This window comes from Anoplopoma fimbria, chromosome 17 (genome assembly GCF_027596085.1).
Source record: "Anoplopoma fimbria isolate UVic2021 breed Golden Eagle Sablefish chromosome 17, Afim_UVic_2022, whole genome shotgun sequence".
Classification (NCBI taxonomy): Eukaryota; Metazoa; Chordata; class Actinopteri; order Perciformes; family Anoplopomatidae; genus Anoplopoma; species Anoplopoma fimbria.
Window position 1 is genome coordinate 15,371,044 of NC_072465.1, and position 13,822 is coordinate 15,384,865.

Below are 13,822 nucleotides of genomic sequence, written 5' to 3' on the forward strand. Positions count from 1 at the left end.
TGCCTAAATTGTAAATGTACAGCCGTGAAACAGAACAATGCAATCCCTCCTTAATCTTAATTGTTCTTGGCAAGTTGATTCTTTTGGAGATCCCTCCGTGATATGTAGAGCCATTACAGTTTGAGATTGGTTTTAAATGTCCACCCTGTTGCTGCTCGTTTTAAAGGGTTCTGCTAGGCAGCTTTGAAAGATAGAATATAATACATTGACTTTATGATATTGAATAGTTGAATTGCACTGAATCCTAATAGCAATGTTTGCACATTTTTAAATGTTATATATTCTACACATATGTATTGATATATATATATATTAGCAATTCATTGAAAATGTTATGTTGGCTTTATATTTGGACAGTTCTGATACATTTGAATAGATGTTTCTGCATAGTTTCAACACCTTAATGAATTCCATTGTGGCTATAAACCGGTACTGTTAAAAGACATAAAACATTTGTATGTAGGTCACCAACGACATTAGTCAGCAATTTAGTTCTCTGAAGTTTTTTTATTGATTTCCTCATCCCGGTCATAACAGCATTGCAGATCACACAGTCATATAAATAATAAACCCAGTAACTTTGGCAAACATGGTTCTTTTTGCTGGTAAAGAAAACTAAATATGAACAGAGCCTGCATACCTGCAATGTCTGGGACAAGCTGAAGAGAAAAAAAACAAAACACAGCTGAAATGCACTTTATATTGTACGATGAAACAGATACCATTCTACACCCCTCTTCCTCTGTCTCACTTGAATAATAGATCAGGTCTGTGACAGATTACAAATAAATGACAAAAATGTCCAGTTGAAATCAACCAATTCCTAATTTACTTTCGTATAGGTTTTAAATTCCTGCTAAGCCTCATAGTGTGACAAAAAATCACCATAAATAACTGAAAAGAAACGTTTTTTACAATTCCAGTTTTTGAACACCAGCATGGTTTTGCAGCCTCGCTGCTGCCTTGTGCAACTTTCCGTACAAGAACTCAAAATTTAAATGATGACTGATGTGGATTTGATGGTCTGATAAAATGTTCTACTTCAATGCCAGCATGCCGATCCAATTAAGTAACTCCAGTGTGCAGAATGGCATTTCAGACAGGAAGAAACAACAGACTTATTTAAATTTCTCTGATTAGTATTTCATAAAGCAGGAGAAAACCAGATATCATTAGAATGATTACAATTTTACTTTTAAAACTGGTAAAGTTTTGTTTCACCGTTTTAATCAGGATAAACGTAGTACTTTTTTAACTGTTAAATGGCTGAACTTTAAATCCTCTCTGTGAAATACTGTACCACCTTAGGTGTCTAGATATTTTAAATCAAAAAGTTCAATACAATTGAGCTCCATGACTGATCTTGAAATTTCAGTAGAAAGGTTACGCAGCATACAGTAGTCAGCTCGGGCGTATTGTTTGCTTTAAAACACGACACACTGTTTTCCAAATTTGAATTTGTGACCTTCAAAAAACCATAATGAGCCCCACCTCTTCCTGTGAAACCTCCACCTGCATACAGAGTGAAGGCCACCTGTGCATGTGTGTCAGCGCAGGCTCGGGAGCAAAAGCAGGTTCTACTGGTTATACGATGTGAGTCATATGTCTTTATTATTATTCAAGTCATTATCCAAACTTAGAACAAGTAATTTCCAGTGAAAAAAACAAGAATTAAAAAAAGCTCTTGAGTCCCTGTTACAAACAAACATCCTCTTGGCACTTTTTGCTGATGTTTTTTAAATAAAGAAACAAACAAAAAAAAAAATCCAATGACAATAGAAAACTTACTCTTTGGTATCCATGAAATGTCATTTTCCCCACATCCTGAAGCACAGTAAAAGCTGTAGTATAGCCATCTTAACATTGAACCTGTGCGTTATTGCTGTTCTCCTAGATAAATATAATGACACATGATCAGTTCTCACGCTGATACAATCTGACCATTATGTCATAAACACTTTCTCAAGCTGTGCCGTCGACAATAAAAGACACCGACTTTGTGGCTGAAGCAATGTTCAAACAATAGTCCTACTGTGACTAAATGTCAGTTTCCTGGTTTATTGTCACCGAGCAATATCTTCAACAAACTTTCCTTTTTAAAATCGGAAGAAGTTTTGGTTTCAGGGTGACTTTTTGCTTTAACTACACTTTTGATTATAAGCTCTTGTGTTGAAAATTAAGAGCTCTTGATTGACCAACAGCAGCTCTCTTCTCCTGAGGAAATTTGAAATGGACATTTTAAACTGCAGCATTTTTGTAAAGTACTGTGTAATCTGAGTATTTTTAGCCTGTTTAACTCAAATTCAAAATTACAAGCAAGTCATAAAGACATTAATCACGATCTAAAATACAATCAGACTTTTAACAAGTCCTGTCTTTTTGGTACTGTGCAGTTCCTGAAGTTAGTGTGCTGGTGATGTCACTCAATACACTTTGGCTTACATGTCTTCAGTAGTTTAGCAGTCTTTAGTTAGTGTCCTTCACCTATTCATGGTCTTCAGCTCGCTGCAGAACCTCGTATAACCATGGCCTGTTTGTAGTCCTCTGTTACATTATCACAGTCTGTGATAGAAAAGGCACTGTCAGACACTCCAGACCTGTAGCAGTTCCAGGGCCTCAGCGACCCGGCCCCGAGGATCCCGTCCTCTGTGATGTCCAGCAGGTTGTCAGCAGACACACATCCTCTCATGTTTGACTTTGCTGGTTTATCTGTTTGTGCTGGAGGTCCTACACGGTCTGGCAGATCCAGCTGGTCAAAGGACTCAGAGGATAGAATGCTGTCCTCGCTGATGGCCCCACCCGGTCTCGACCTGATGCCTCCGCAGGGCAAAGAAGCTGCCAGCTGATCCAGAGAACCAAACTCCTGCAGCCTACCTGAGGAGAACTTTCCATTGCGCTTCAAGATGCCTTTCATATGAGTTGGTGCTGAAGGGCACTCTTTGGTAGCTGGAGCCCAGCCAGAGTCACTGTTCTCGGGAGAGGAGGAGTAGTACCCCGACTCCTGCTCTGATCGCTTCTTTAGGATACCTTTGCGAGGCTGCAGAGCAGCTGAAGGTTCATTAGCCGGTGCAGACAAACCCAAAATGTTCTGTGGCTCTACTACACCTACAGCAGGGACTTCACTCATTGCCTTCTGTTTCCCACTGTTGCGTCTCTTTAAAATACCCTTAGAGGGGCGACTGTCGGTGCTTACTTCATGAACGGTCTGGGAGACGTTATTTTCCTTTCGCGACCTCCGCAGAGAGCGCTGCCGGACTACGTCGCCTCCACCGCCCTGTGAGCGGAGCAGGCAGCGCATCTTAGAGCCGTTCTCCAGTAAAGGCCTGGATGTACGGCGCAGCCAACTACCAACAAGGGCCAGCCCGGCAGGATGTGATGGAGAGGCTGGTGAAGCGGTCTGCTCCACTGGACAGCTCTTTGTCTCAGCCAGTAAAGGCTGCTGGTAGCCCCAGTTGAGCCACCAGTGTCCTGCGATCTCCTCTATTGTGGCTCTGCGCTCAGGATTTACCATCAGCATCCAACGGATAAGCCCACATGCGTCTGAGAGAGAGAGAGCAACAGAGAAACAAACACGATTCATTTTTTGACATTATTAAAAAGTAGTGGGAAACTAAACATTTACCTGAAAATAATGTTTTAAAGAAGAGTTGCACTGAAAGGCTCACCAGAGGGGTTGCTGGGTTTACGATAGTTTCCTGTGCTTATCTGTTGGACCAATGCCTTGTGGTTGTTTCCATCAAATGGCATGGTACCATGAACCATAGTGTACAACAGCACGCCAAGAGACCAAGTGTCCACCTCTGGCCCGCGGTACGGCCGTCCATTGACAATCTCTGGGGAGGCATACAGAGGGCTGCCACAAAAGGTTTGTAGGTACTCGTCACCATGGAACAGGTTTGACAGCCCAAAGTCTGCGATCTGCAACAACAACAAGGGGACGTCAAGTTGAGCAACAGTCAGATCGGTTGCATCATCATCAGATTACTGCAGAAAATAAATAACCTGATAAAATACACATCACCATGAATCAACGATTATCCAGAACACGAACTACTGTGATTATAAAGATTGCATAGTGAATTTCTTCCCCTTCTCAAGAACTTGTGCAAGAAGCAATGAAATCATCTGTAACATTTTTTTTTATTACATTTGAAAGAACCAAAAGTCTGCGGTCATTAATAATCCAAACCATACAAATATCAAATACCCTAAAACTGCTGACTTTATGCCCATGAGCCATATGTTTGTGTGTGTGTGTGTGTGTGTGTGTGTGTGTGTGTGTGTGTGTGTGTGTGTGTGTGTGTGTGTGTGTGTGTGTGTGTGTGTGTGTGTGTGAACATGTCCCATATGCATACCTTCACATTCCCGTTGCCGTCTACTAAAATATTTTCCAGTTTCAGGTCCCGATGTACTATTCCATTCTGAGAGGGGGAAAAAAAAGATGTTTTTAAACATAGTAATATTTTACACCCAGGTTATTACTCATCAGTTTTCAGAAGGTTGTTTATATATTATATAAAAGGAATAGTTTTTACTGGGTCAGAACACATTCTTGTCAGAGTGAAGTCTTTCTTTCGTTCTTTTTGTAGAACGTCAGCTATGCCTCATTGTCCCCTACTCTGCGGGGGGGCATGCCTCTGACTCAGGCACAGTTTGAATATGTTTTGCTTTCAAACATGCAGGTCAATTATTTCTTACGAATGGACACCACATTGTAGGTTGTGTAATGTTGCATTCATTTATTGTTAAGAATGTAGTTATGAAGAAACTATTGAGTGCAGTCCCTTAGAATTCATCACTGAACCATACAAAACCTATTTAAAAAAAATATTACCATGACCTTTTTCCTGACTGCTTTCGACGTGGAAAAGTAAATATTTAATGAGACATCAGCACTCAATAAAACAGATGGTTAACACCGAATATTGCAGGGCCATTCACTCTGTAAATACAGTCCAGCAAACATTTTAAAAGGCTCTGCATGGTGCTGAACAGCTACACTAAAACATAATGTGCTGTAAATGTTTGTAATTACACAGCAACCACTGATTTTGTGTGTGTGTGTGTGTGTGTGTGTGTGTGTGTGTGTGTGTGTGTGTGTGTGTGTGTGTGTGTGTGTGTGTGTGTGTGTGTGTGTGTGTGTGTGTGTGTGTAGACCTTCTATTCCATCACACCCTCATTAAGAGTGTGTGTTTGTTTGGACGGCTGGCCTTTAGCCCTGACGCTAGCTCTCTACAGACAAACTGTTCATTTCCCCCTGCATCATTCTCACAGCCTCCCTATTCAGATCAGCAGGCTCACAGTGAATAATGCCCATTATGTAACTTTGGGGGTGCCAGTGCCCTGGGAAAAAACCCAAAAACGAGCGGAGCAGCTAGTCTGAGTGGAGCTCTGTGTCATTGGCCCTGACGTAGCAGCCATGCGTGAAGAGGGCAGAGATACTCTACCATAGCTACAAAACAAACAACCTCATATGTTCTGTGTGAAGGCGTTGGATTGTGACGGACTACTCACCTGATGACAATAGTGCACAGCCGATACAATTTGCCTGAAGAAGTGCCTGGCCTCCCGCTCAGAGATGTTCTTCTTGTCACAGATGTAGTCGTACAGGTCCCCTCGGCTGGCGTACTCCATCACAATCACTATTTTGTCCTTGTTCTCGAATACTGCAAGATCAAAAAACATGACAACTTATTTAATTAAAATGTTTCATATCCAACTTAATCACTAAAATGGAACTGAATTAGATCATCTCTACAGTGCAAACACATAAGTAACATGTTTTAATTAAGGCCTGCATTGAAAACGGATTATAGATCTTCTTGTGAAGCCTCTAGTTCACTCTGATGAGGACAAACTGGGCCCCATGATGACCGTATTAAAAACATGCACTGAGGTGGACAAACACTGAACGATGACCATCTCATCAGGCGTGAGGGACACTGGAAGACACAAGGGCCTGCACATTTTCCTGCGGCGCCTTTCAGGGTTTGACGGGGCACCAGCACTTATGTAACATAGCATCGTTCTTCAGCACAAAAGACTTGCGTAACCAAACTCTGAGTCTCCAAACAGAGACCGATTGAGAGTTGTCTCTTTCCAGGTATCACGTTTCCTGCTGCATGTAGGAGATCAAGTCACCTCTGAAAGGGGATAGATGAAACTAAAACCCAAACACCCCAACAAAAAAAATAAAATACTGTACCTTCATATATGGTGATGATGTGCGGATGGCAGAGTGAGGACATGATCTCGATTTCTCTGCGAATGTGAACCAGGTCTAGCTCATCCTTTATCTTCTCCTTTCTGATCGACTTTATGGCAACCTAAAAAAAAAATATTTGGCAATGTATTTTACTTTGCATGATTATTAGAAAAGTGAGATTGCCTCCAGAGACAAATAAATAAAACAATAAAGCTTTACAGTTGTTAGTGGAGTCAAATAGTTACTTTTAAAATGTAACTTTTGATGAACAGCAGCTGCTGAGGACTTAAGTGACACTTAGTGGAAAATGGTAAATATTGAAACACAGTGTAACAGGAGCACAAGTTAAGACTCTATAATGTCAGTTACGGAGCGATATTTATTTTCCACAGTTTGCCAACATTAGCCACCATAAGCTTGAGTCATACAAGACCAGGTGAGGCAGCAGCAGCTAAACCACTGAGTGTTTAGAAATGTGCAAGTGAGTATTTTTTACAAGTTATGATAAAACTTTTCATTTGTAAGAATAAGGTGTTTATTGTTTCAAGAGTTACATAATCTCGCTTAAGTAATAAAGAAAACATTAATACAATAGTCAGCAACTGAACTGCTTTTGCAATACAAGTCGGTAAATTAATATATACTAGAAGAACAAAATGTTAATAAGAATTGTCTTTCCCTCTGAAGCTCGTCATCTTGAGAGTAACAATGGGCAGCCAAGCGAAAACTGTGCCATGTTGTTTCTAACAAAGCAAAGGCATCGCCGGGTCAAATAGTGTCTGCTGTGAAGAAATCTATTGTCTGCTGGTATGTCTGTGAGACTTGTGGAATAAGGGAATTTAAATCTGAATAGTATCTGTTGGGGCCGATCACATACAAGCTTTGGACACGTCTGTCTTTATGTTGCGTTTGTCTACACGAAGCTCAGATGCCTGAGATTCCTCTGTGCACTGAGTGCGTCATCAGTCCGACCCAAGTTGAAGGGTGTCATGAGGCACCCGATAAGCTCTAGGTGGTGGGGTGTCATTGTTTCCTATCCTTGCTAATCCTTGAGGCTACAGACACAGGGGAAGTGAGTAAAGCGGCTACCTCTCATATCAGTGTCAGCACACAACCGTCTCCCATCATGAGTCACTGTCTGTCCTCGATGCTCCTCCGGGTCAGCACTGTATTCACACCACACAGACCCTTTTGCTGATTCTGGGAACTTTGGCTTCCTGCGTTTGTGTGCATAGCTGTCAGATGGGCTGAACTCCCACTCATGATGAGTTCACAACCCTGTGCAGTCATCTGTTGGTGTGCGTATGGCCTTTTTTTTTACTCAGTTTGTTCCACGCAATAGGCACCGAGGGTTGAAATATTTTATATTTAACACCGAGTTCCTCTTTCGGGTGTTACTGTTGCATGGCTTACTGAAACAACTGACTTATAAGTGACCCGTTACAGTGAAAAACAACAGAAGTCACACATGTGACACATTACATTTCACAAAAATAACACAAAAATGTCGCAAACATATTTCAACAATGTTAACTTAAATGACCAAATAAGGTAAGCTTAATTGGACATTTCCCACTCATTCTAAACTGCAGGAAAACTACTAGCTAGCTTTGAAACATACACAGGTCCACGTATGTACGTATACATTAAAAAAAAAAAAACATTTACCAAGGATTAGCAGTTATGTTTATAATGTGTTGCCCCTCTAAAGATTGTATTTGTGGAAAGTTATGTTTAAGTTTTTGATGCTACAGTGACTTCTTGTTTAAATAGTTGATTGCTTTTGATTGGACAGCAATACGGATTCGAGCTTAAACAAATAATTGATTAGTTGATTGACAGAAAATTAATTGGTAACTATAAAATATATATGATTTGACATTTTTTTTAAGCAAAAGTGGAAACATTTCCTAGCTCAAGGTTCTCATTTCTGAAGATTTAATGATTGGCCTTTGTGATAGTAAATTTAATATTATATTCCTTTTTTTTTATTGAGATAATATCTATCAGCTCGGCCAAAACGACTCATTAATCATGATAAATACATTTAAATAAATTAAAATTTTACGCAAGTCTTCACTAGCTAAGACATTTCTTAAGTTTTAACGGTGCAACCTGGTTTAGTGAATCTCCAGTTTGAAACTGGTTTCTACTCAGAACTCAGACTTTTTCCCACAAACGTATTAATGGCTTTATGAATATCTGGTTGTGGACACACATACAACATACATGTCCAGCAGTGTGAGGTCTACCCTACAGTCAATGTGTACTGAAACCACCCACGTTAATGGGTAGTGTATTCAAACTTATGCATGCAGATAATGGGAACAGCTGAAGCCATCCTTTTTGCAGGGTCACTCCCCGTGTCTAATTACATGTCTTTGTCCATTGTGTTGTCAATGCTAACAGGTAGGTAGATAAAAACAAAGAAAATGAATGTTTCTCCTGTTTCCATTGCATGCCAACTGCTGTTTGAGCTGAACCAAATACAAAACATACATTTGGGCTAATCAGTATTTTGACATTTGAACATGGGTTTGAGGCATGATGGCCGGGAAGATGGCTGCAGGGACGACGTTTAGACAGCGACTCATATGCTATAAAAGCTAAGCGTAGCAGCACTAAGTCATGTCAGACAGTGTCAGAGCAGAGATCGGTGTGTGGACAACAAGGCTGAACTTGTTTCATTACCTGTTTACTGCAGGTACAGAAGGGGAATTTCTGAATAACTTACTTGACTTTTGTGACTTCTATCATAACACCTTTGATCTTTTAACAAAGAGCATTTCTGATGACTGATGACTCGGCCGCTGAACCAGACTTACTGACAAAAGGCAGTTCACTTCTAGGCCAAGTATCTGTGTTGTTGTTTTTTGATGAGTCACCATTTTTGAAGGTATCTAGCTGCAACAAAATGCAGTTACACTCTGGGTTTGCCTTTTGTTTTTGACAGCTGGCCAACAAGTTCTTGATTCAATGTTGGATAAATGAAGTTATGGAAACAAACAAACAAAAAGGAGCTAGCAGAAAGCTAATTATCAGGTGTAGAACACAGTTTGTAATATGTAGACAAACATACACTCAGTTGCCAGTTTAGTAGGTGAAACTTAGTAAACTGAATGCAGTCTGATGCAAGAGCCCTGCAGTTAACCTTCATGAAGGTTATTGTGTTTCGTTTTTGTTAAAACTGGTTTAGAAAGTTGTTGATTCAACTTTATGGCCTTTTTATAGGCTGTCATTTGTGGTGCAGTTCAATTGTATTGCATTATACTGAAGTGCTTCTAATGTTAAGGCTACCAGCATTCATATAAATTGGCACATCATTCATTTGTTGGCGTTTAGGAATAGAAACATCTAATTTAAAAAAACACATTCATATTGGGTTACACTAGAGAGAAATAATATTATCTTTTAACTAAACTGCCATTTGATTGCAAAATGCTCTGTGCTCCTGTTACAAGGGTTATCTCCGTCCAGTCTGTTTAGTTTAGATACTTCCTATTTCCCCTTAGGTCACAGGGAGCTGGAATCCACCTGAAAGGCTAGCTGCGGTTTCCCCCCTCTCCCTCCACAAAAGAAAGAAAGTTACCTAACTTTCCTGTTTTAAACTTCCTGCTAGGATACAGTCACTCAGACTTTCCAAAGAAACCCATTTAGCTTACTTCTCTTTAAGCCAACAGGAGGGGACTGCGTAACACGTCTTGCGTAGTGACAGAGTTACAGAAATCAATTTAGGTTTCGGTCTTTGCAGGATCACCTCACATAAAGTATTGATTTTGTTGCCAAATGATCTACTTTAATACATCACAAATTACTTGTGAAGATATTGTGCGTGCCACAGACACAGACGCGGCAACTGGTGTGAAAATACCTATAATTAGATAAGTGTTATGTATCATTTTTAATTAATTTATCATAGGACTGTGTACTTTCAAACCCTGTTAGCAAACAAATTGATATATGCACATTATGAGAAATATTACTATACATGGGTTGCAATTCACAAGACTTTAAAAACAGCTTATTCAGTGATTTTGCCAAAGTCACAGACTGGATGCATAGTTTAGAAAACACAGAGAAATAAGAGCAACCCCCCCTAATGTCTAACGTATGCTGGTTTTATTTTAACTGACACACCAGCAGCAGACACACTTTAGTTTACATATTAGTAGTGGCACATCAACTCCTTACAGGGATACATTTGAGGTTAATCCTGGATGGTTAATGTCCCCCCAGATTAAAACCCTTCTGTGGACTACCTGTGTGCAGACTTCTATAAATAGCTCTCTATCTCTAAACAACAGGTGGCCGATAGGAGAGCAGATGCCAACACAGATGTGGACACCGTTGATCGAGGCAAATAAAGAATACAATAATGTTAATATAGGTCCTCTCACCAGTCGACCGGACCTCTCTTTGGCCTTCTTCACTTTCCCATAGGTTCCTTTCCCGAGGGTCTCCAGAAACTCGTACCTGTGCCTCAGGTTGTGTTTGTGGTGGTGTCTCTTCACGGCTTGTCTTCTCACGGTCACCTGGGTCGGAGCTTTCCCTGGGGGAGGATTCTCACCCGGGGAAAGTGCCCCGACAGGCGGCCAGCGGGTCGACAAGAGACGGGCAACGTTTGAGCCCTCCATCCTGACTCAACGCGGTGGTCCTTTTCTCTTTGGCGTGTTTTTCTTTCGCAGATAAAGTGCATTCCTCCGCGCGGAGCTCTGTGGTTGTTGTTGATGGAGCCGGTTGCTCCCAAAGGTGCTCAGGTTACAATTCAGATAAACGTGTGAATAGGAGCTCACCAGACTGTGCAGCAGATTACTACAACTAAAAGTTTAAGACAGAAACCAAAAGTCTGTCTGTCTGTCTGTCTGTCTGTCTGACTGACTGTCTGTCTGACTGACTGTGTAGCTGCAGGGACTCAGCGTGCTGCGACACTAGCGGAGCGCAGCCAGCAGCCGGACACGTCAAATAGTGGAGGGGGCGGTTCAGGTACACAGAGGAGCGTTGGGTTTGTGACACCAGACGGCGCCGGTAATTGTAACAGCATAGACTGTGTAGAGGGTCAATTTGTTTTAGTGTTACTTTCTTGTTAATGTCTGTTTGTTTATTTACAGTACCAGTCAAAAGTTTGGACACACCTTCTCATTCAACTACTTTGAAGAATCTAAAATATAAAACATATTCTGGTTTGTTGAGCATTTGTTTGTTTACCACACAATTCACATAATGTGTTCCTTCATAGTTTGTATGTCTTCAATATTAATGTGCAATGTAGAAAAAAATAAAAATAAAAATAAAGAAAAACCATTGAATGAGAAGGTGTGTCCAAACTTTTGACTGGTACTGTATATGTTTTCAAGCCTCCACGTTAAACCCGATTTTTAGTTCAATGGTGCTTTAAAGTGGTGTGTTATTCACAGTGATGGTAGAAACAGCAGACTGCAACATCAGTAGCAGTAATGATTAAAGGCGGATAGCTATAGTAGACTAGTACTCGTGATAGAAGGCTTATGGTATTTAGTAGTAGGTAGGCCAAGTTAGAGCACTTTATACAGATCTCAGCTTGACTGTTGTTACAATCGGTGTGCGCGGATATATACAACAAGCGCACCACAAAATGAAGTGTGGGGCAAATATATTTGCAATATGCAGCCTAATTATGTGCTGTAATTTAGTAGCCTGCATTAATGTACTGTGTTTAGGGATTAGATGTACTTCTACTTTACTTGAGTATATCTATTTAATGTCATTTTACTCTTACTCCACTACAATTCAGAGGGAAATAATACTTTTTACTCCACTACATTCATTTGAGTTTAGCTTAAGTTGCTTTACAGGTTAGCAACAAATTTAAAGAAACAAATAAACAGACACTAAACAAAGACATGCCAAATAAAATTATCCAAAAGTAATCGTATATGAAATTTTGATGCATCAGTGCTAACAATGGTATATATAATAGTATAGCATTTTAGAGGGCAATTCATTTGCATTGTGAGTACTTTTACTTTTGATAGCTTAAGTTTTGCATGCTTTTCTTAGGTACTTCTACTTAAGTGACATTATTATTATCTCCTTGAACATAATAATGATTAATGAGCTGGAGCTTCCTTTTCCAACTTAACCTACAGTATATCTACCCGTTTAAGACAACTGGAATAACACAGTAACAGTTGCATGCAATGACTCTCCCAGTCCTTCAGAGAGATAATTGGTGTCATCATGTGAAAATACTTCAAATTATATAACATTGTAATTAAGTTTACACAGAGGAAAAACTCCCTGTTAACAAACAGAGCATTATCCACATGTTTGTCATCGGTAATAATGAAATGCTGGGTTGTAGAGAAGATGCATTTCAAAACCTAGCTGACTTCATGGAGCTAGAATATGTGTTTATGTATTCAACCATCAGTCCAATTTGACCTTAATAGGCAGTCAGTCTAGTGACCTGAGAGAAAAACCTTTTAGAAAAGAGCAAGAGGTTGGATTATTAGTGTCATTACAGATGTAGTCCACTAGAGATCAGCATGCAGTCACCAATAACCAGATGTGGGCTGCAGACATCCTGAAACAGACAGTGTCTCTGTTCCAAGTGGACCTTTAAATTTCATATTAATAAAGAACATATTCTAGTATTTTCAGCATTTACTGTAATATTGTTACAGACTCAGCCGGTGAGTGTGAAGTTAGGACAGGATGAGCAAATGTAATTAAAATTAAATTCACACTTCATTTTGGAAGGATGAGACTTAGAAAATAATAATACACAAGCTAGGAGAAAAAATATGAAATCAAAGACAAACAAATGGAATGTGTTGTTTATGTAATTCAGTATATCCGCCAGAAGAGGGGGCTCATTAGTCATGTTGAGTCTCTGCCCCAGAGTGGTTATCTTGTTTCCTTCCTCAAACTGTCTCTACAATATTTACAAATTATTAGTTAATTTGCAAAAAAAAAAGTATTAGCTTTCTAAAGTAGGTTGATATATGTGCGTTATTAATACAAAACCAAGAGGTACAGAAATTTGTATGAGTATATATGTATGAGATCTGAGTGATTTAGGCGGCAGGGGTTGTGAAACTTTTTGGGGCTGGTGAAAAAAAAATGGTAAAGGGAAGGGGAAGTGGATTAATTATAGTCTGTGGGCAAAAACAAGCACTAGATCTCCTCCAGTGCACATGGTCAGTTATGACCCCAATTAGCCACATAAATAATATTTACATGCTGATGATACATATAACCGACAAGATGGATGTTTCTTGTTCCTTTTCCTTACATGTTCCACGAGAATCCTTTATTAGTCCCGCAGTGGGGAAATTTACAGGATTACAGCAGCAAAGAGGATAGTGCAAAACAAGAGACATAGTAAATAAAATAAAAACACAAGATCAAAATAAGTATTATAAATAAGCAAATGAGCAATAAAAAACCCCAGTATTTTTAATTAAATATTTATAATTCTGTCAACCTGACATCAATTTGTTTCTCTTTTCTTGGTGGAATTAGGCTTGTTTTGCCATGGGAAACACTAACATTGCACTAACCACCAGCACACTAGACAGCAGCCAGCTCCTGACCATCCTAGACGGACATTCCTACATTTCCCACAGTGCAGTGCGT

The 13,822-nt window shown here is 39.8% G+C and overlaps 1 protein-coding gene across 1 annotated transcript; it reads right to left on the bottom strand.

Moving 5' to 3' along the window:
* Positions 1 to 487: 487 nt before the first annotated feature.
* Positions 488 to 11,126, bottom strand: nuak2 (NUAK family, SNF1-like kinase, 2). Its single transcript, XM_054616494.1, has 6 exons — positions 10,603 to 11,126; positions 6,206 to 6,326; positions 5,515 to 5,666; positions 4,356 to 4,421; positions 3,666 to 3,918; positions 488 to 3,540 (listed from the first exon to the last, which is right to left on the bottom strand). The coding sequence occupies exons 1-6, from the start codon at positions 10,837 to 10,839 to the stop codon at positions 2,498 to 2,500; spliced, it is 1,872 nt and encodes a 623-aa protein (XP_054472469.1). The 5' UTR covers positions 10,840 to 11,126; the 3' UTR covers positions 488 to 2,497.
* Between the last annotated feature and the right edge of the window lie 2,696 nt (positions 11,127 to 13,822).

Bases quoted from the DNA above. Each gene is read 5' to 3' on its own strand.
- nuak2 (XM_054616494.1), bottom strand. From the start codon at position 10,839: ATGGAGGGCTCAAACGTTGCCCGTCTCTTGTCGACCCGCTGGCCGCCT. The intron at 6,327-10,602 runs GTGAGAGGACCT...TTTTTTTTTTAG, and splicing joins AAGAGAGGTCCGGTCGACTG to GTTGCCATAAAGTCGATCAG. The intron at 4,422-5,514 runs GTGAGTAGTCCG...TCCCCCTCTCAG, and splicing joins CTGTGCACTATTGTCATCAG to AATGGAATAGTACATCGGGA.